Below are 19,776 nucleotides of genomic sequence, written 5' to 3' on the forward strand. Positions count from 1 at the left end.
TGCCCTGATGTCCAGTTCAAGTATATGCAATGCAGAAGAGCTGCAAGATTCAAAACTACGTGACAAAGAAAATTCAGTGCAGATCACAGGCTTTGATAAATTATGAAAAATCATTGTATATATTACTATTTAATAACATCTAAGAAACATTTTGAAATAATTAACGTGTGTTCACATTCCATGCATTTTCTAGCAGGTGAAGCCCTGGGTTAGTGTCTCTGTGCTCTTTTCCTACAAAGCTCTATTCTTTGACAAATCCAAGCATTCCTCACACCGAAACGGAAGTACCCATGGATTCTGTCTACTTACCCTCTTTACTGCATGCCTGACCTCACAAGCGCTGCTCGTTATTACCTCTGGCAGAGAAGACGACTGGAAGATGGAACTGGTTGGGGTTTTATGTGGGGTTCTATTCGCTGCCTTAGAAGAATCCCTGGATGTCACAGACACCACCTGCATTTTTTCCAGGGGCAAGAACCAGCCGCCCTCTCCCTCCTGCTTGCCCCACCTCCCTCTTCCAAAGCCCTAAGTGCACTGAGACTCCCTTGTCGCACTGAACTTTTTCCCTGTGGTTTTGCAGCACCCTCCTCGAGCAAAGAAGGAAAGACAACAAAACTTGAAAACAAACCAACAACAGAAACTTGAAACCAACAGGTGGGCGAGCCGGCAGCCTCCTCCAAGGCGGAGGCTCACTTTTTACTGCAGAATTCGGTGTTGTTGAGGAACTTCTTGATGACCAGCCCCAGGCAGACAACCAGCAACAACATGTAGCCCACGGTGCCCGAGAAGGTGGGCGCGTCCGGCGGCGCCTTGAGGAACTGGCGCAGGCCCTCCTCCACGTAGTACACCTGGTCGTAGATGCTGAGGAAAGTGAAGATGTGGAAGAGCTGGTGGCTGTGGCCGATGATGTCGAAGAGGCCCGGCTGGATGCGCTCGGGGATCTTGCTCACGTTGAAGAAGGCGGCCACCACCAGCCAGAAGTAGCGGCGGTAGAAGTGCACGAAGAGCGTGGGGTTCTCGCCCCGCAGGTCGAAGAGCCAGCTCTCGAGCATGATGGGGCAGGCCATGCTCAGGGGCATGACGAAGACGAAGGTGCGCAGCGCGAACGGATAAGAGCACCAGTCGGTGCGGCTCTTGCAGCAGGCCACGGTGCAGGCCACGGCCAGCAGGAAGGCCACGGGCAGCACGAGCGCGCGGTAGGCGGCAATGAGGCCCGTGCAGTCCACGTGCCAGCCCAGGCGCTGCTGCACGTACGGGGTCATCACCCTGGCGTCCAACAAGCTCAGGCCCGGCAGCAGGTAGTAGTAGTAGGCCACAGTGCTGCCAAAGCCGTAGTAGCTGATGGACGCGTAGTCCAGGTAGAAGAAGGCTGCGCGCAGGCGCAGCGACAGGCAGCTGAACACGTGCGCCGTGCAGCTCATGGCGAAGGTGAGCAGCACGCCCGAAGCGTAGCACCACAGCGGCAGCAGCCACGGATGGTGGAAGGGCACGTCGCGGCCGCTCAGGAAGAACAGGCGGCAGAACTTGCTCAGGAACAGCAGCAGTGGGATGAAGTGCGTCCAGAAGTTCAGCGTCTCGTTGGTAGGCTTCAGCACCGAGGCTAGGCACTCCTGCGCCGTGCACGGCAGCCGCCGGTAGCCCGACAGGATGAAGCACTCCACAAAGTCGTCGGGCACCTCGTCCCAGCGCAGCAGCGGCTTGGCGGAGGCCGGAGGGTCCCCGGAGGGTGAGGGGTGGGGGCGCGAGGCGGCCTCCGAAGCCGCCGCGGTCGTGCCGGGCGGGCCCTTTGTGCCCGCGCTCCGGGGCTGCAGGCGCCGCGGCATGGTGCCCGGGGCTTGGCTAGGGCGCGCACAGGCGACCTCTGGCGCCGGCTCCGGCGCGCTCGCCAGTCCCCGCCGGCTGCCGTCGGAGCCTTTGTGCACGCGCCGGGGGCGTCGCTGCAGGTTCACGAGAAGACCTGAGCCTCGGAGCAGCCGTTCCTAAGAAATAAATAAATAAGTAAATAAAAATAGTCATCGATTTCGCAGCCGCGTAGCGACCGGTAGGAGCGCACGGGGCTCGGCGGCCCCTTCCCCAGGCTCCCTGCTACCGGCTCTCGGCCGCCCGCGCTGCTGCAGCGGCGGTGGCGGCGCGGCTGACGGCGGCGCTGCTGCGGTGACTGGGCATCGCGCGGTGCGGGCGCAGCAGCAGCCGCCCCCGGCGCGGGAGGCGGGGATGTGGGAGCTGAGGCGCTGGAGGGAGGGAGGGACGGGCGCACTGGGGGAGGGCGGGGGCCTCTCTGGCTAGTGTTTCGCGGCGGCCTCGGGGGATAGAGTTGTCCCTGGGCTCGAGTTCCGTACCATCCCCCCTCCCTCGGGTCGCAGAAGCCCGAGAGGGCCCGTTAATGATTGATGCGGGGGACCAAAGGCTGCGCCCGCAACTCGGCAGCCCGCGCCGAGAGCGAGGGTCGGCGCGGGGATTCGAAACCCGACAGCCACGCGGGCATTCGAGAGGACACTGGAGAGACGCGTTCGCTGGGGGCGGGGAGCTGCGGCCGCTGGGGGAGGGGAGAGGAGCGCAGCCGGCGCGCGGGAGCCGGGGCAGGGCGGAGGGATGCGCTGACAGTAATCTCCGGAGGGGGCGGGGGCGCTCCGGAAATCGGGGGCCTTTGAGGCCATGTCTGGATCGGGGCGTGTCATTGTCAGATACCTGGGACTGCTTGTCTCTTTCCGTGTGTGTGCGCGCGCCCGCGCGCGCGGTCCTCACTCTCAGCACCATATCAAGCATTAGTTTGTCTCCTGTCGTCTAGCGGACTTATTCAGGTGCGTCACTAACCTCCTTTCGTCCTTGTCCGGTCCAAACGAACGGTCCTCTAAACTGGCCTGTGGTCGCGCTCACCAGGCCTCGGGGGCCGCAGCTCACCCGTGCTCCTGTTCTTGTGTCTTTAACTAGGAATTTTGTTTGGAGCCCAAAGCCCTACAACTCAGAGCGGGCTGCTCAAACTCCACGTTTTAATGAAAAAATTCAGGTGAAGACCAGGCGATTCAGAAAGCCTGTAACGATCTGAGGAATTTATTAAGAAGGGGTTCCCAAGCAGAGCTGCGCCTGAGTCAAAGGCTGATCATAAGTGGGGGACGTTGATGACGGAGGACTTCAGGGAGGAGGTGCGTTCTAGCCCGAACTGAAAAGAGAACGGAGACGAATTCGTAGAGACTCGGAGGGGTGGCTTGGAAAAAGCTTATGCATAATTTAGCAGAAGTACCTGGCAAGCTAAGTTGGGTGGCTGGAGCCCAGAAGAAAGGAAGACTGAAGAATGGAAAACAGTTGTGATGCACTGCGCTGTGAAAATATGCCCGTAAGCCTTGTGAAAAGAGGGGCTAAAAAACCTGCCTCCTGTAAAATGTTTATCATTTCACGGAAGTTTCTCTTAGTGATGCCTTGGGGATGTGACTGAGTCTGACTTGCATCACTGACCTGCTGTATAGTGTCATGGCAACAAGGGCTAACCTTTAAGGAACCAGGCACTGTTCTAAGTGCTTTACAGTTTTAAAATTTTTTAGGTATTATTATTTTTCCCATTTTGCAGGTAAGGAAGTGGAAGCACCACAACGGTGAATAATATGCCCAATTGGCAGAAGGGGGATTTGAACCCAGCAAGCTGCTTCTGGATCTTGTGTACTTAAAGCAGAACATCCAACAACCTGATTTGCTCAGAAGAAACTAGTAGGGAAGGATAGTCTGATTTGAGGAAAGCCTTTCATTTTCATTTTATAAGTGAAAGGCCACCTTCATCACTATAACAAATCCTGTAGGTACGTCAAGGAAGATTTACTTAGTGGTGGCTCAGAGGACTTAAGTTATGGATAATAATTATTTATAACTAAGAAACCATTCAGTATTGTAAATGTCTAAAATTACTTAAAGGTACTAGAAACAGTCCCTTTAGAAGTTTCCGCCTTCTCTTTGAAAAAAGTGTTTTCCATTAATAACTGCTTTAGCAAACTCTTACACAACTAGACCAAAGGTACACTTGGGTCTTGAGCCTTTCTGAACTATCACAAATTCCTTATTAATGGATTTTAAATAAATGAGATTTTGCCGTAGTTACTTAACTAGTATTTTGTTTTGCCAGTGTCTATAGCCTTGTCGTTTTAAAGCAAAACCTAATTTCCTTTCACATCTGGACTAAGGATCCAGGCTAATTTGTAAAAGGGATTAAGATTCAGGTATTTATAGATCAAACCTGGGAATGATAAAACTGAATCCAGGGCAGACTGGAAAAAAAATTTTTTTTCTATTCTCTTTGTTACTCCACAAACAACCTGAGCTGTAGAAAAATGTTGATCTTATAATAAACCCCATATTTACCAACCTCTTAGTTGCATAATCAGCTCACTTACATAATCGGGAGAAATAATAGAAAGTTCACATCAAGTGAAATAGTGGAATTGACTCTAAATGAAAGTGAAAAAACTCTGGTTAGATGGAATGACATTTATCTTTATGACTAAGAGTGATGAGACTGGTTATAATAAAAGATGGTATTCTTTAAAACACTCAGTATTTTATAAAGTCAGAAGATCTGTTGTAACATTCTCATGTCTTTCGGAAAGTCTTTGTGACTTCTGCTTTTCTCTTTTCTCACGCGTCTCCCACCGCACATGAGGCACAAAATCAGCTGCTGCACGCGTCTCCCACCGCACATGAGGCACAAAATCAGCTGCTGCCTTGAAGTGGTGTTCCCGAAAGCTCTCTGATGCCAGCCAAGACAGGTGTCCTGGCTATACCTTGACAAAGCCAAGTAAAAAGGAACTAAGGAAACTGCAAAATTCACCTAACTTATTTAAAAAAAAAAAAACAACTATGATTTTTCCTTAATTACTACCAATCTATAGAATTAATTTTTCTTAAGGTTTTTGAGATGTAAAACTGTGTTCCCCAAACCTTACAAAGGCTGGCTTTTAACTCCAGTAAACTAACTGCCTCTTGTCAGTGAGAACCACAATTCCGTCCCCTGGGCTTGGCTAAATAGATAGAAGCAGCGGGCTGGCTGCCATTCCCTGAAGGTGCACTGGAGATAAGGCATCTCTAAGGTAACCAGATCTACCAAGTTCCTGATAGAGAAGAGTCACCAGGTATTACATTGGAAAGCCAGTGCCAGTGTTTAGAGGCAGAAACCAGCTAGTTCTCCCAATTGAAATCTTGTCAAACCAAGGCTACAAATGTGTTTTTCGCAGTTCTATGGAGGCTCTGTACATTTGGATGCTGAGGGGTCCTGGCTGCAAAATGCAGTCATAGGTAGGAATTGTAGCAAGCAGGACAAATGGCTTTTGCCCTTGTGGTTTGCTTTGGTGATGTTCTTATAGACCAACTATAGGTTTATTTGTGTTTCTCTCGCAGTAATAAGATGAAGCATATATAAAAATTACCCAGCACATGTGATGTCCTCTAATGAGGATGATGAGATATTTGTAAAACCTGCAGAAAAAAATATGCTATGATATTTGTTAATACTACACCTGGTTTTGGAGGAAGTAATTTTTTTGCTAGTCTCAGTTTTAGAAAATCAATCAACCAACCAAACGAAACCTACTATGGACCCAGTGCTTAAATGCACCCATGACTCTGTATGAAGAGAATTCTGTAAGGTTTGGTCCCTCTCCTTAGAATATACAGTCTAAACAAAGTGATTCCCTTTCCTCAAATTGAAAACAGTCGTAATGTTATCATCCAAACTCTTGCATGCTGTTTGGGATTAAAACATACACACTACTATGTATAAAATAGATAACATGGGAAAGGGACGGTGGGAGGGAGACGCAAGAGGGAGGGGATATGGGGATATATGTATACATATAGCTGATTCACTTTGTTATACAGCAGAAACTAACACACCATTGTAAAGCAATTACACTCCAATAAAGATGTTAAAAAAACTAGATAACCAACAAGGACCTACTGTATAGCACAGGGAACTATACTCAATATCTTGTAATATGCTGTATCTTCCAATATACCTATAATGGAAAAGAATCTAAAAAAGAAAAAAATATATATATATATAACTGAATCACTTTGCTGTACACCTGAAACTAACACAACATTGTGAATCAACTATATTTCAATGCAAATTAAAAAAAACAAAAACAAACAATCACTTCCATGTCAGATGTGGTCACTACCAGATTACAGGGTCCCAGCTTCCTAATAGTGGAAAAGCTTCTGGCAGTGGCATCAGGTGTAACTATGGCAACTTTTTCAGGGCAAAGTGCAATCCAAAGCCTGGGTAGAGGGCTGAAAGTGAGAGGGAGAGTGGTGGGAGATTGAGTTCTTACCTGGCACCGTTCCTTCCTGGTTACTGACATGGTGGCAGGGTTCTCTCTTTTTTTGGGCTGCACTGCAAGGCTGGTGGGATCTTAGTTCCCCGACCAGGAATTGAACCTGCGCTCTCGGCAGTGAAAATGTGGAGTCCTAACCATTGGACCTCCAGGGAATTCCCAACAGGGGTCTCTTTTGAAGGAAAGCTAAGGGAGCCTTGTTGAGGGTGTTTTTGCCTTTTGAGGTTCTATGCCGGGAGTGACAATTCCATATGCCCCTCTCTCCACAAGTTCACCTGCTCTCCCCCAGTGGTCTCCAGAGTGGGCTGCACAAGAAGACCGATTAAGGTGAAGAATAAGATGTCGCAACTTCTGTTTCAATAGATCTCATCCTTCTGAATGTCCATACTCTGTGAAGGTTGTATAATACGCTTAATGTGGAACCCATGGAGGTAACTTACAAATAATACATTGGGTCGTGGGGAGCATCTAAACACTGGCAGGTAAAGGGCACGCGATAGAAACTGTTTGACGACTTCTGCCCTGAAGTCCATTGCCCTTGTTTGTCCGGTCTGCTTCCATCCCCTGTCCCAGATCCAGGATGGACTCCCCTTTCCTGCCTCTCAGGTTGCTGGAAAGGGTGTTTTGGAGTCACCGTCTGTCCTCCTACAGTCCCTAGGCTCTGATTAGCCCTGCCCAAGCCTTCAGCCTCTCCCACAGCTTTCCTGAGCTAATGCAGTCTCCATTCTGGAGTTATTTCTCCCAAGTCTGCCCTTTCTGTTTCCTGACTAGAGCCTGTATTGTCTTCCTGTAAAATCCTCGTATTTACATGTTACATTCACCCTAATTCAGAGCTACCCTTTGAGGAAGAGACTTTTTTGGTGGTGCCTTTGAGGTGGCTTCCATTCATTTAACTTTAGAAACAGTGATACAAGTGTGTAAGATAGATGACTGAGTGCCTGCTCCTCATTATTTTATTTATTTTTTTAAATTTTATTTATTTATTTATTTATTTATGGCTGTGTTGGGTCTTGTTTCTGTGCGAGGGCTTTCTCCAGTTGCGGCAAGCGGGGGCCACTCTTCATCGCGGTGCGCGGGCCTCTCACTGTCGTAGCCTCTCTTGTTGCGGAGCACAGGCTCCAGACGCGCAGGCTCGGTAGTTGTGGCTCACGGGCCTAGTTGCTCCGCGGCATGTGGGATCTTCCCAGACCAGGGTTCGAACCCGTGTCCCCTGCATTGGCAGGCAGATTCTTAACCACTGCACCACCAGGGAAGCCCTGCTCCTCATTATTTATTGACAGTTTTCCTTGAGACACAGTGCTTTGCACATAGTAAGTACTCAACACGTACTTGTGATTGGGGCAATTCTTTTCAGTACTGTAGTTCTTTAAAAGGTTAGAATCTTAGAATAGGCATGTCCTGTAACCCTTTGGTCATCTACAGAGTTGGTCATCTAGTCCACCTCTCTTCCCATTTATCATAGTTGTTTCAGTTTATTGATCATACACTGTATTCAGGTACTGGGATAGGCACTTTACCTATATTATCTCTAATTCTCAGAATACTCTTTGTAAGGTAACTCCACTCTCCTCATTTTCAGACAAGAAATCAGAGGCTCAGAGATGTGAAGCAGTTGGGTGGCAGAACCAGAGTCAAACTATTAATTCCAGACTCCCCACTCTTTCCTTTATGGGGCACTGTCCCTGGCAAGGCTACGGTGTAGCCAGCCTTGAACATCTCCAGCAAAGACACCTATTACCTCATATGGTCTCCCCTTCCATTTTAAGCATTTTAAATGGTTGTTGTTGGAGAACTTTGTAAATAATTAAATGTACACAACTGATGAGAAAAAAGCCACTGTTGCATCTTAGCCTAAAGCTCAACCATAAATGTTATTGAATGTGGTCCCTGGTTGGATCTGGTTAGAAAGTCCCCGAAAAGAATGATGCCAAATAAGACGTGTGTGCATGCAGTATGTGTCAGCTGCGTATCGATTATCCATGGCGGGAAGGTACCTTTCATACAAAGAGCATTTTCCTGTAAACAATTAACATCTGTTGTTACCAGGGGGCTTGCCACACCCTCGATCTCTACAAAGAGGCAAATAGCAGATTCTGTGATTTCAGAGATGATCCTTGTATTTAGTACAATATTATTGACTACAGTGATTGATTAATATAGGAAGGAAAATATTCTGCTATGGTTTCATTTAGTTTTTTTCTTTTTAAAAATTAAAAAAAATGTTTATTTAGGCATAATTCACATGCAACATTATATTAGTTTCAGGTGCACAATGATTTGATATTTGTATCTATTGTGAAATGGTCACCACAATAAGTCTAGTTAACATCCATCACCATACATAGTTACAAAAATTTTTTTTCTTGCATTGAGGACTTTTAAGATCTACTCTCTTGGCAACTTTCAAATATGCAATAATACAGTGTTATTAACTGTAGTCACCACGCTGTACATTACATTCCCAGGACATTTATTTTTTTAACTGGAAATTTGTACTTTTTGACACCCTTCACTCATCTTGCCCACCCCAGCCCCTGAATATGTTATTTTCTTCCTCTGTCTGACTTTTTTCACTAGCATAATGTCCTCAAGGTCCATCCATGTTGTCACAAATGGGAAGATATCACTCTTTTTTATGACAGAATTATATTCCATTGGTCTCTCTATCTATCCATCTATCTATCTATCTCTTCTTTATCCATTCATCCATCTATGGACACTTAGGTTGTTTCCATATCTTGGCTGTTGTTAATAATACTGGAATGAGCATGGAGGTGCAGATATCTTTTCGAATTAGCATTTCCATTTTCTTTGGATAAATACAAAGGAGTAGAATTGCTGGATTGTATGGTAATTCTATTTTTAATTTTTTGAGAAACCTCCATACTGTTTCCACAGTGGGTGTACCAATTTACATTCCAATCAACAGTGCACAAGGGTTTCCTGTTCTCCAGTACAGGTTATTTCTTACCTTTTTGATAATAGCCAGTTTAACAAGCGTGAGGTGATATCTCAGTGTGGTTTTGACTTGCATTTCCCTGATGATTAGTGATGTTGAGCATCTTTTCATGGACTTGTACATCTAGCTTCTTAATGTAATGATTTTCTTTTTCTTTGGGGTACAATGTCTATCTGTTGAAAATATTTATCAACATAAGTATCTTGGGACCAATCACAAAACTAATTGAAGGTATCGTATCTTACATATATTGATTTTTTAAAGAGTCTGATCTTACATTCACCTTGTGCCCCATTCATGTGAAAACCACAAGAATGTGGGGTTACCAATAATAGGACTTTCCTCCACACACTTAATTCATTTCTACACAAAGAACAAGGAGCGTTTTTTAAGGAACGTGCGTAGTCCTTTGGTCACCCAGTGGCACGTTTCCTTTGAGCCATGTGTTCTGAGAATTCTATGGTCAAAATGCATTAGTTTTGTTTTATTCTTGGTCCCTGCCCTGCTCCTCCAAACTTCCACCAAACTCAGCTTTAGATACCTCATTCTCATATACACTTAACTCACTGATTAGAGATAACCCAGTGCTGGATAGGGATTATTGAATAAATCTATAGTGAGCATTCAGGAGACAGGCCAGTTGTTTATTTAACAAGCAATAATAAACACCACTTAATGCACATAGCTGGTACCTATTGCTCAGGGCATGGAAAGGCAGAGGAGCAAGTTGGAGCACAACAAAGAGAAGTCAGAATCATCCCTCTTCTCACTTGGAGGGAAAATGGGTCCACAATGTTTTAATGCAGCCACTTTGTGATTACTTATTTAACGCAGCCATTTTGAAACAAGGAACATCTCAATGCTGCTTCAAACACCATTAAGCTTCTGATGTTTTTACTTCTAAGTAATGTGCTAGACAGACACCTGCACCCCACCCACAACGGTCAGGGCTGGGTTGAGGGTTAAGCACCATCTGGCAAGAAAACTATGGAAAACGAAGAAGAGTCATGAGTCATCCACACTTGTTCATCTCAAAGAGAACTGTCATCCCTGGATTATTTGTTTGTCTGTCCCTTGGCTTGCATCTCTGTTCTCTGATTTCTCCTTTACTGTACCAGTGCCCAGGCTCACTTCTTCTTTTTTTTTTTTTTTTTTTGTGGTACGCGGGCCTCTCACTGCTGTGGCCTCTCCCGTTGCGTAGCACAGGCTCCGGACGCGCAGGCCCAGCGGCCATGGCTCACGGGCCCAGCCGCTCCGTGGCATTTGGGATCTTCCCGGACCGGGGCACGAACCCGTGTCCCCTGCATCGGCAGGCGGACTCTCAACTACTGCGCCACCAGGGAAGCCCTCTTCTTTTTTTTAAATAGATCTTTATTGGAGTATAATTGCTTCACAATACCGTGTTAGTTTCTGTTGCACAACAAAGCGAATCAGCCATATGCATATACATGTCCCCATATCCCCTCCCTCTTGAGCCTCCCTCCCACCCTCCCTAACCCACCCCTCTAGGTCGTTGCAGAGCGCTGACGTCGTAGACCTAAATAGACATTTCACCAAGGAAGACATACAGATAGCCAAGAGGCACATGAAATGATGCTCAACATCACTAATTATTAGAGAAATGCAAATCAAAACTGTAATGAGGTATCACCTCAGGCCGGTCAGAATGGCCATTATCAAAAAAGCTAGAAACAATGAATGCTGGAAAGGGTGTGGTGAAAAGGGAACCCTCCTACACTGTTGGTGGGAATGTAAATTGATACAATCACTTCTAATTAACAGCTTTGAAATGCAAGAGTATGGAACTGACTTTGTTTTCCACTTTAAATTGCATGAATGTCCACTCCTATGTTTTGGAAGCTTCCGGATTATACTAACTTTATTTAATTGGGTCAGTGTTGGGAGGGAAGTGGGGTGGGAATGGAATGACTCTTCGGGTTACAATTCTATCTCATATTGCAAGCTCCAGACTGCATCGGAAATTCTCAATTAACATTTCTAACAGGTCCTTCAGTAATGTACATATATTCATCAAATTCATTTGCAAATTCCTTTGCAATGATTTAGGGGAGACAGGCTAATCCAGGTCTGGTAGATGTCAACACAACACTTTGTTTTCTCATATTATTAAACAAAATTAAAACAAATATCAAGTAATTAGATGTGGGCTTGTCAAAACCATAAATTTGTAAGACATTTTATTTTTTTGTAAGACATTTTAAACAATTCAGAAATAAAGTAGAAAATGAAAAGCTCATAAAAAAGGGGATTAGAGATGGAAGAAGGGGTGAGGAAAGGCTATTTTTCTTGTTTTATCTGGTAACTTAAAAACCGGTAGTGGGCTTCCCTGGCGGTGCAGTGGTTGAGAGTCCGCCTGCCAATGCAGGGGACACGGGTTCGTGCCCCGGTCTGGGAAGATCCCACATGCCGTGGAGCGTCTGGGCCCGTGAGCCATGGCCGCTGAGGCTACATGTCCGGAGCCTGTGCTCCGCAGTGGGAGAGGCCACAACAGTGAGAGGCCCGCGTACCGCAAAAAATAAATAAAATAAAATAAAATAAAACTAAATTTAAAAAATAAATAAATAAAAATAAAAACCGGTAGTGATTTTACGCTTATGTCAAGAATCTTTTGACTTTGCTGGGAAGAATGTTCTATCTCAGGAGAGACAAAGCATGGTACAAATACTATAAAAGAAGGAATAAAATGATGGGGAGGGAGGAGAGGATTTCTCTGTGTGAGAGGGGCATGGAAATAGCCTGCCTTAGTTTCCAAATTGGAATGGTATTGTATTAGGGCTGATGTGGTTCTTAAATTCTACGTCAGCCTCATGGTTGATGGCAGAAAATCATCCCCCCAGTGGGGGATGGAGGGGAGTCCCTTGTCGGGGGGAGGGGGGCTCCTAAATCCTGTCCCATGGGGGTGGTTGTTAGCTCACGGAAGAAAGGGATTTTTAATCTACATCACTCATCTTTTAAGACAGAGGTTGCTAGTTACCATGCTCCCTCATTCAATTCTCTCTCTCATCCGCTGCACCAGCCTTCCTGCTGTCCCTCTAAAAGCATGTGCCACCAGGAGAGGCTTCGTGTGGCTGTGCACAGGCTGTCCCCTGCACCACAGCCTGGCAGCAGGGGCAGGGAGGTCTGACAGGCAGCCTGTAATCTGCCGGCCACACTTTGGGCCCAGGCATGGGCTGTCTCCCCAAAAGAAAGGGTGTCTTTCCCTGACTCACTGCTGGGCTGACAGCTGCCCCTGGGCCCTTGCACTTGCTGTTTCTCTCTGCCTCAGATGCCTTCCGCCCTGACATTGTCCCTTCATTCAGTTTTCTGATCAACATCACCATCTCTCAGAAAAGTCTGCCACCCATCCGATCTAAAATGGCAGCCCCCGTCACTCTCTGCCTCCTCACCCTGCTTTATTTTCTTCATATTTTACTAGCTGACACTGTGTAATATATGGCATGATATATACTTCTTCATTCTTTCTCCCCTCCTGAAATATAAGCTCTGTGAGGGCAGGAACTTTGTTCTCTGCTGTATCCCCAGCACCTATCAGAGGGCCTGGCACATAGAAGGCACTTAATCAACATTTGTGAAATGTTTAAAAACACCCATTTCCAAGGCTTTCTAAGTCCAGAGTTAGGCTCAATTCAGAACATTTGTACTGACCCTGTTCAAGCAGACTCTTCTCTAATTAACTGATCTCCACAACCCAGAAAAGCTAAACCAAAAATAGAAAACACGAAAGCTGTTGGCTGAGAACCTGTGACTAGGGCTGTGGTGTCTGCACTTCAGAATCAATCACTTGGGGACCTTCACAACAAAACCCCCAAATGAGGCATGCCACCCCACTCTCACCTGAAACTCTGGAAAGAGCCCTGTTCACTTGGTGGACAAGTCATTTATCTGGAAAGAAACAACATATAACATGGGCTATTATGATAGGAAGACTTACCAGTGCTTTGATTTGAATTTTAAAGGTCAATTCTAGCAAAGTAGTTTGTATCAAAGAGAATTCCTCAAATCTCTTCTATTAATAGCATCATTTTGCACCCGGGCAGCTCTGCACAGGCTATTTAGGATTGTCTCACCATGGTTTCACCTTAACTGAGATAAAGAAGCAAATGTCAGCATGGCTATAGTGCCACAGAGATATTAAGAATTTACACGCTCTTTCCCTATGGCCTGGGCTTTTAGAACTTAACAGATCCTTTTCCTGAAAGTCTGATTTAAAATGCTTGGAGGTGGTGGGAGGGAGACAAAAAAACAAAACAACAACAAAAAAAAACAAAAAAAAACAAACAAAAAAATGCTTGGAGGTTTGCAAATTTTAAAGAGCTTTTAGGACCACAACACTAATTAAAAATTTTTTTTTAATTTAAGTATAGTTGATTCACAATATTATACTAGTTTCAGGTGTACAGGGTAGTGAGTGATTCAATATTTTTATAGATTATACTCCATTTAAAATTATTATAAAATATTGGCTATATCCCCTGTGCTTTACAATATATCCTTGTAACTTATTTATTTTATACATAATAGTTTGTACCTCCTAATCCCCTACCCTTATCTTGCCCCTCCCTTCTTCCCCTCCCCACTAGTAACCACTAGTTTGTTCTCTCCATCTGTGAGTCTTATTTTGTTCTATTCATTTGTTTGTTTTATTTTTCTGATTCCACATATAAGTGATAACATACAGTATTTGTCTTTCTCTCTCTGACTTATTTCACTAAGTATAATACCCTCCAGGTCCATTCACGTTGTTGCAAATGGCAGAATTTCATTCTTTTTGATGGCTGAGTAATAGTCCATTGTGTATATATACCACATCTTCTTAAGCCATTCATCTGTTGATGGGCACTTGGGTTGTTTCCATGTCTTGGCTGTTGTAAATAGTGCTGCTATGAACATTGGGGTGTGTGTATCTTTTTTTTTTTTTTTTGTGGTACGTGGGCCTCTCACTGCTGTGGCCTCTCCCGTTGCAGACCACAGGCTCCGGATGCGCAGTCTCAGCGGCCATGGCTCAAGGGCCCAGCCGCTCCGCGGCATGTGGGATCTTTCCGGACTGGGGCACGAACCCGTGTCCCCTGCATCGGCAGGCGGACTCTCAACCACTGCGCCACCAGGGAAGCCCCTGTGTGTATCTTTTTGAATTAAAGTTTTTATCTTTTCTGGATATATACCCAGGAGTGAAATTGGTAGATCATATGGCCTGGGCTTGAAACATGGCTTTGTTATATATCGACTGTGTGACCTTGGGCAAGTTGTTTAACCTCTCTGATCTGCAAAGGGAACCCATAATGTTGTCTTGCAAGTTTGTTGGGAAGATTGATGCATAAAAAGTGCTAGATACAGACTAGGTATCAATAAAGTGTAGCTGTTACTGTTGTTCCTATGCCCTCCCCCCAAAACCTTAGTCAAGGAAAAACAAACACAGCCACAGATATTACAAAACACTAGTTTAAGATGGTAGAGCTTTCAGGAGTGTTTATTTTTTAGTAGAGATCCTTGAAAATAAAAAGCCACTGAGATATAAAGGGATGAACTTTAGTAATGGGGTGGACATCTGGGCACGGTCCAGCTACATGCAGGGGGATGGGTTAAGCGTTAGGGGAACAGTTTCCCCTGACGGTGCCGGGAGGAAGCCAGTGCAAGGAGGACGCGTGAACACGTGAAGACAGGTAACATCCAGGCAGGCAGGCAGCCTTAGGGCAGGTAGCTAGCCATCTAGCTAGCCTGAAGAGGGACACGGCACAACAACCAGAAACCTGGAGGAGTTGAGATGCACACTTGTAAGTCTGAGTAGCTGACATCAGGGCGATCCATCAGGAGGTGGGGAGATCACAGAACCTGTTCTCATGTTCAGTCCTGGAGAGGTTGGCGGTGGGCAGACCGACAAATCCCAACAGGCAGACAACTGCTTCTGTGCTTCCCTTTTAAGTCTGGCAAGAGTAGCTTGTATATGTCGATGTGTCAGTTGCCATTTATTTTTATTTGCATAAAAGCATTTTTTTAGAAATAGAGAATTCTGGGGAAAAAAACAAATTAAATTCTAAACCGTTAGAAATAGTCTAAATGCTCTTCTAATCTTTCTCAATATTCCTACAGATGTTTCACATAATTATAATCCATGTGTGAATTCCATCTTCTGTTCTAAATGTAGATATTTCCATGAAGTAACATAGTACACATCCTTTCCATTTTTAATACTTCTGTAATCTTTCATCCAGATTTTATCACAGTTCCCCACTGGAAGTATTGGGGATGCTAAGAATTTATCATAATTACCAACTGCACTATTATGAGAATATCTTTGGCCATTTTGTTCTTTTACGTTGTTTCTTTGCCATAAATTCCCCAAAACAGAATTATGAGATCAAACATATGAACAGTTTGGTGGCTTCTGACATGATTGACAAATTTCTTTTGCAAAAACCGCTGAGATCTCCCTCCTCAATGCCCTGTCAACCCAAAGCCCACATAGGTCTCCCCTCCCATATTCCACAGGGACATGACCCCACCTTTGCCCTGGACCCTGGATAGACGCACTTCATGTGTGCATCAAGATTTTAGCAAGGCTGGCTTCGAGGCAGAGGTAAGAGTCGGTGCTGGGCAAGCTGACTTATGCTGGCCTCGGCCCAAGGCTGACCTCAGCCCGAGAGAGAAGGCAGAGAAGAAATGCTGCTTCTGTTTCTATTGATTCTTAGAAAACATACGGTAGAGGGAAATAGGATATAGAACTGAACTGGAACAGGACTTTCCTATGTGTAGTAACAGAATTTACTGTACTATACTGTTATCAGGTCTTTTACTGATAAAAGATCCTGTTTGTTCGTTTAGAGGTGGAGATACCCGATTCTTCATTCACCAACGGCTCTCCGTTTGGTTGTTCCAAAGGAAAGTGGTGAGGACATCACAGTTTCATCCCAAATGTGTCTGTAAGCTCCATGAGGGTGTCCCTGTCCAGCAGTGCTGCCTCTCTATTCCCAGCACCTGGTACAGCACCTGAAGTTCAGGAAATACCTGTTAAATTCATAAATGAATGAATGTATTCCCAGAAATAGGAGATCAATGAGACAACCCGGTTCTTTTTCTCCAGGGGACTTTCTATCCAAGAAGCTTTCTTTCTTTTCTCTAATAGTTAACAGTGACAGCACAACATTTAGCAGACGTAAAGTGAACGTCAGCCATGCCCTGATGTAAAGACCAGCCCAGACAAAAGGATATTAATTCCACAAGTTCTCTTGTGAAATGCTATTTAATCAGTACTTCTTAGGGAACCTGCAGGATTATTTTGAATTCGGCTGGTGCACCGGTTCTGGTTGAGGGAATGAAGATCTGATGAGTCAGCCATGCAGCCAGGGCTCTATCTCTAAATGGTCTTTGGTGAATTAATCGTTAGACCACTTGCAGGGCCCCACCCATGTTTACTTTCCATTTGCAAGATTATGTTTCACAAATCCCCAAATAACATGGAAAATAATTGTTCTTCCAAAAAATCTATTAAAAACATAAAACTATGGCATGAATAGGATCTCTTTTCCATTTCCAGTTCCAAATGGTTGTTGTTAATATATAGAATAGCTATTGATTTTTGATATTATTAATTTTCAATATCTAGCCATTTTTTAAAAATCCTTTAGTATATTTTTGTTGTTGAATCTCTTATGTCTTCTCATTATACTCTCACATCATTTGCTATCATCCTTTTAACACACTGTTAGATTTAATTTGCTAATATTTTATTTAGAATTGTTTATCCCCATCTTCATAAGTAAAATTGTTCCATCATTTTTGTGTTGTGTATTTTGTAGTAGGTTTTGGTATTAAGGATATGGTAAAATCATACAGTGAAATAAAGTGCTTTCTGTCTTTTTCCATGGTCTGGGATGGTTTGGGAAGGATAGGAATAATTATGTAGTGCTTATTCCAGAATTATATCATTTTATAACATTAGGAAATATATCAACATTTTCTAGAATATTATAACATTAAACGTTAAACTCTATGTGATTATGGTGATGTAGATGAAAAAACTTTGACAAAGTAGGTTTTCTAATAAAAATCCCAAGTGTAATAGGAACAAAAGGAAGCTACTTAAATTTGCTAATAACTATGAATTACAATCGGCAACAGCATATTATTGAGTGAAAAATCAAAGCTACTGTCATTAAAATCAGGGACAAAGCTGGGATAGGCACATTCACCACCATTCAACATTTTTTGAAAGTTTTAACTAATGTATTTGGGACTCTTCCATAAATTTAACAAGTGGTATAAATATTGGAAAAGAGGATAAGCTTTTTGCAGTGGTGTGACTATATACCTAGAAAATTCAAGACTCTGTTAAAAACCAATTAGAACAATTAGAGATTTTAGCTCAGTTGCTGAATGCCAGGTAAATATGCCCAAATCATTGTTTCTTCTATATTAGTAATTGTCTATTAGATATGGGAGAAAAATCCCATTCAAAATAGTGACAGAGAGCTTCCCTGGTGGTGCAGTGGTTGAGAATCTGCCTGTCAATGCAGGGTACACGGGTTCGAGCCCTGGTCTGGGAAGATCCCATATGCCGCGGAGCAACTAGCCCCGTGAGCCACAATTACTGAGCCTGCGCGTCTGGAGCCTGTGCTCCACAACAAGAGAGGCCGCGATAATGAGAGGCCCGCGCACCGCGATGAGGAGTGGCCCCCACTTGCCGCAACTAGAGAAAGCCCTCGCAGAGAAACGAAGAGCCAACACAGCCATAAAAAAAAAAAAAAAAGTGACAAAAAGAGCAGATTCAATGATAAAGGCACAAGAAATTTATTTTTAAAAACTCTAACGTTTTCTTGAAGAACCTAAATAAATGGGGCATTACACCATGTCCATGGATAGAGAGATTTAATATATGTGTCAGTTTCTGAACAAATTAATAGGCATATTTAATACAATCCAAATCAAAATGTGAAAATATATTTTCTTTGAAATTGAACAAATGATTTAAACCTTTGTATGGAATAAAAATATTTAAAATTTATTGGATAAATTTAGAAGGGTAGTAAGGGAGTACTCGCCTTACCAGAGAGAGAAAACGTACTATAAAACAACTAAAATCAAAACAATATAGATGTGACACAACTACAATAGAATCCAGAGATAGACTAGTCAGGCTATATTTGAGAACTTGTGCCATGAAATGTGTGCTTCAGTTAAATGGGAAGGATGTTTCTTAAATGGGATTAGCACAATTAACTGTTCATCTGGATGTTTGGAAGAATAAGGTCTTGAGTGAGATTGCTTGGGTTATAATTTCATTTTTGTGTCTTAGTAGCTGTGTAAACTTGGCTGGTTCCTTAAATTCTCTAATCCTTAATTTTCTTATCTATGTGAAGTAAATCAAGTGCTTACAGAGCTCCTGGCATATGGAAATTGCTCAGTACATTTTAGCTGTTACTGTTGCTCATTATTATTATTTCTTCTCACTGTATAAAAATGAAGCCCAGATGGCGGCATATATTTAGAAAAGACAAAAACTCTAATTCAAAAGGGTACATGCACCCCAGTGTTCATTGCAGCACTATTTACAATAGCCAAGACATGGAAGCAACCTAAATGTCCATCGACAGACGAATGGATAAAGAAGATGTGGTACATATAGACAATGGAATAGTACTCAGCCATAAAAAAGAGTGAAATAATGTCATTTGCAGCAACATGGACAGACCTAGAGATTCTCAAACTAAGTGAAGTAAGCCAGATAAAAACAAATATCATATGATATCACTTATATGTGGAATCAAAAAAAGTGATACAAATGAATTTATTTACAAAACAGAAATAGACTTATAGACGTAGAAAACAAACTTATGGTTACCAAAGGGGAAGGGAGGGGGGCGATAAATTAGGAGTTTGGGATTAACAGATATACACTACTGTATATAAAATAAAGAGCAAGGACTTACTGTATAGCACAGGAGTATCTTGTAATAACCTATAATGGAAAAGAATCTTAAAAAGAATATATATGTAAAACTGAATCACTTTTCTGTACACCTGAAACAAACACAACTGTGTAAATCAACTATACTTCAATAAAAAAGATTGTATTCTCCCCCTCAAAATAAATAAATAAATAACAAAAAATCCCAGAGGGATTAAAAATCTGTTTAAAACGTAAAACAATAAAAATATCAGAAGGAAATAGGAAAGTATTAGTATAATCTCAGTTTGAGGGAGACAGCCTGCAGGAAGACAGAAAACTCAGAGCCATAAAAGAAAAATCTGATGAGCTTGACAACATAAAAATTAGAAACTTCTGCCTAGGAAAAAATGGTAATCAAAGTCAGTATAGGACAGACAAGAAATTAGTATCTTTAAAATACAGAGAACGCTTACAATCTGATAAGAAAATAGAAAAAGAAAAAATGGGCAAAGGGTATGAATGATCGGGTCACAAATTAAGAACTTTATATAGCTGAAAAATGTCTGAAAAGATGCTCAGCTACACGAGGCCAGTGA

At 43.5% G+C, this 19,776-nt stretch overlaps 1 protein-coding gene across 1 annotated transcript; it reads right to left on the reverse strand.

The window, feature by feature from the left end:
- Positions 1 to 575: 575 nt before the first annotated feature.
- PAQR9 (progestin and adipoQ receptor family member 9) lies at positions 576 to 1,823 on the reverse strand (the record flags this gene model as incomplete). The annotated part of the gene is made up of 1 exon (XM_082625239.1): positions 576 to 1,823. One exon carries the CDS (start codon positions 1,821 to 1,823, stop codon positions 690 to 692), a length of 1,134 nt encoding a protein of 377 aa, XP_082481365.1. The 3' UTR covers positions 576 to 689.
- Positions 1,824 to 19,776: the final 17,953 nt, after the last annotated feature.

The sequence above is a fragment of the Mesoplodon mirus genome (assembly GCF_964341445.2).
Source record: "Mesoplodon mirus genome assembly, chromosome: 6".
Lineage (NCBI taxonomy): Eukaryota > Metazoa > Chordata > Mammalia > Artiodactyla > Ziphiidae > Mesoplodon > Mesoplodon mirus.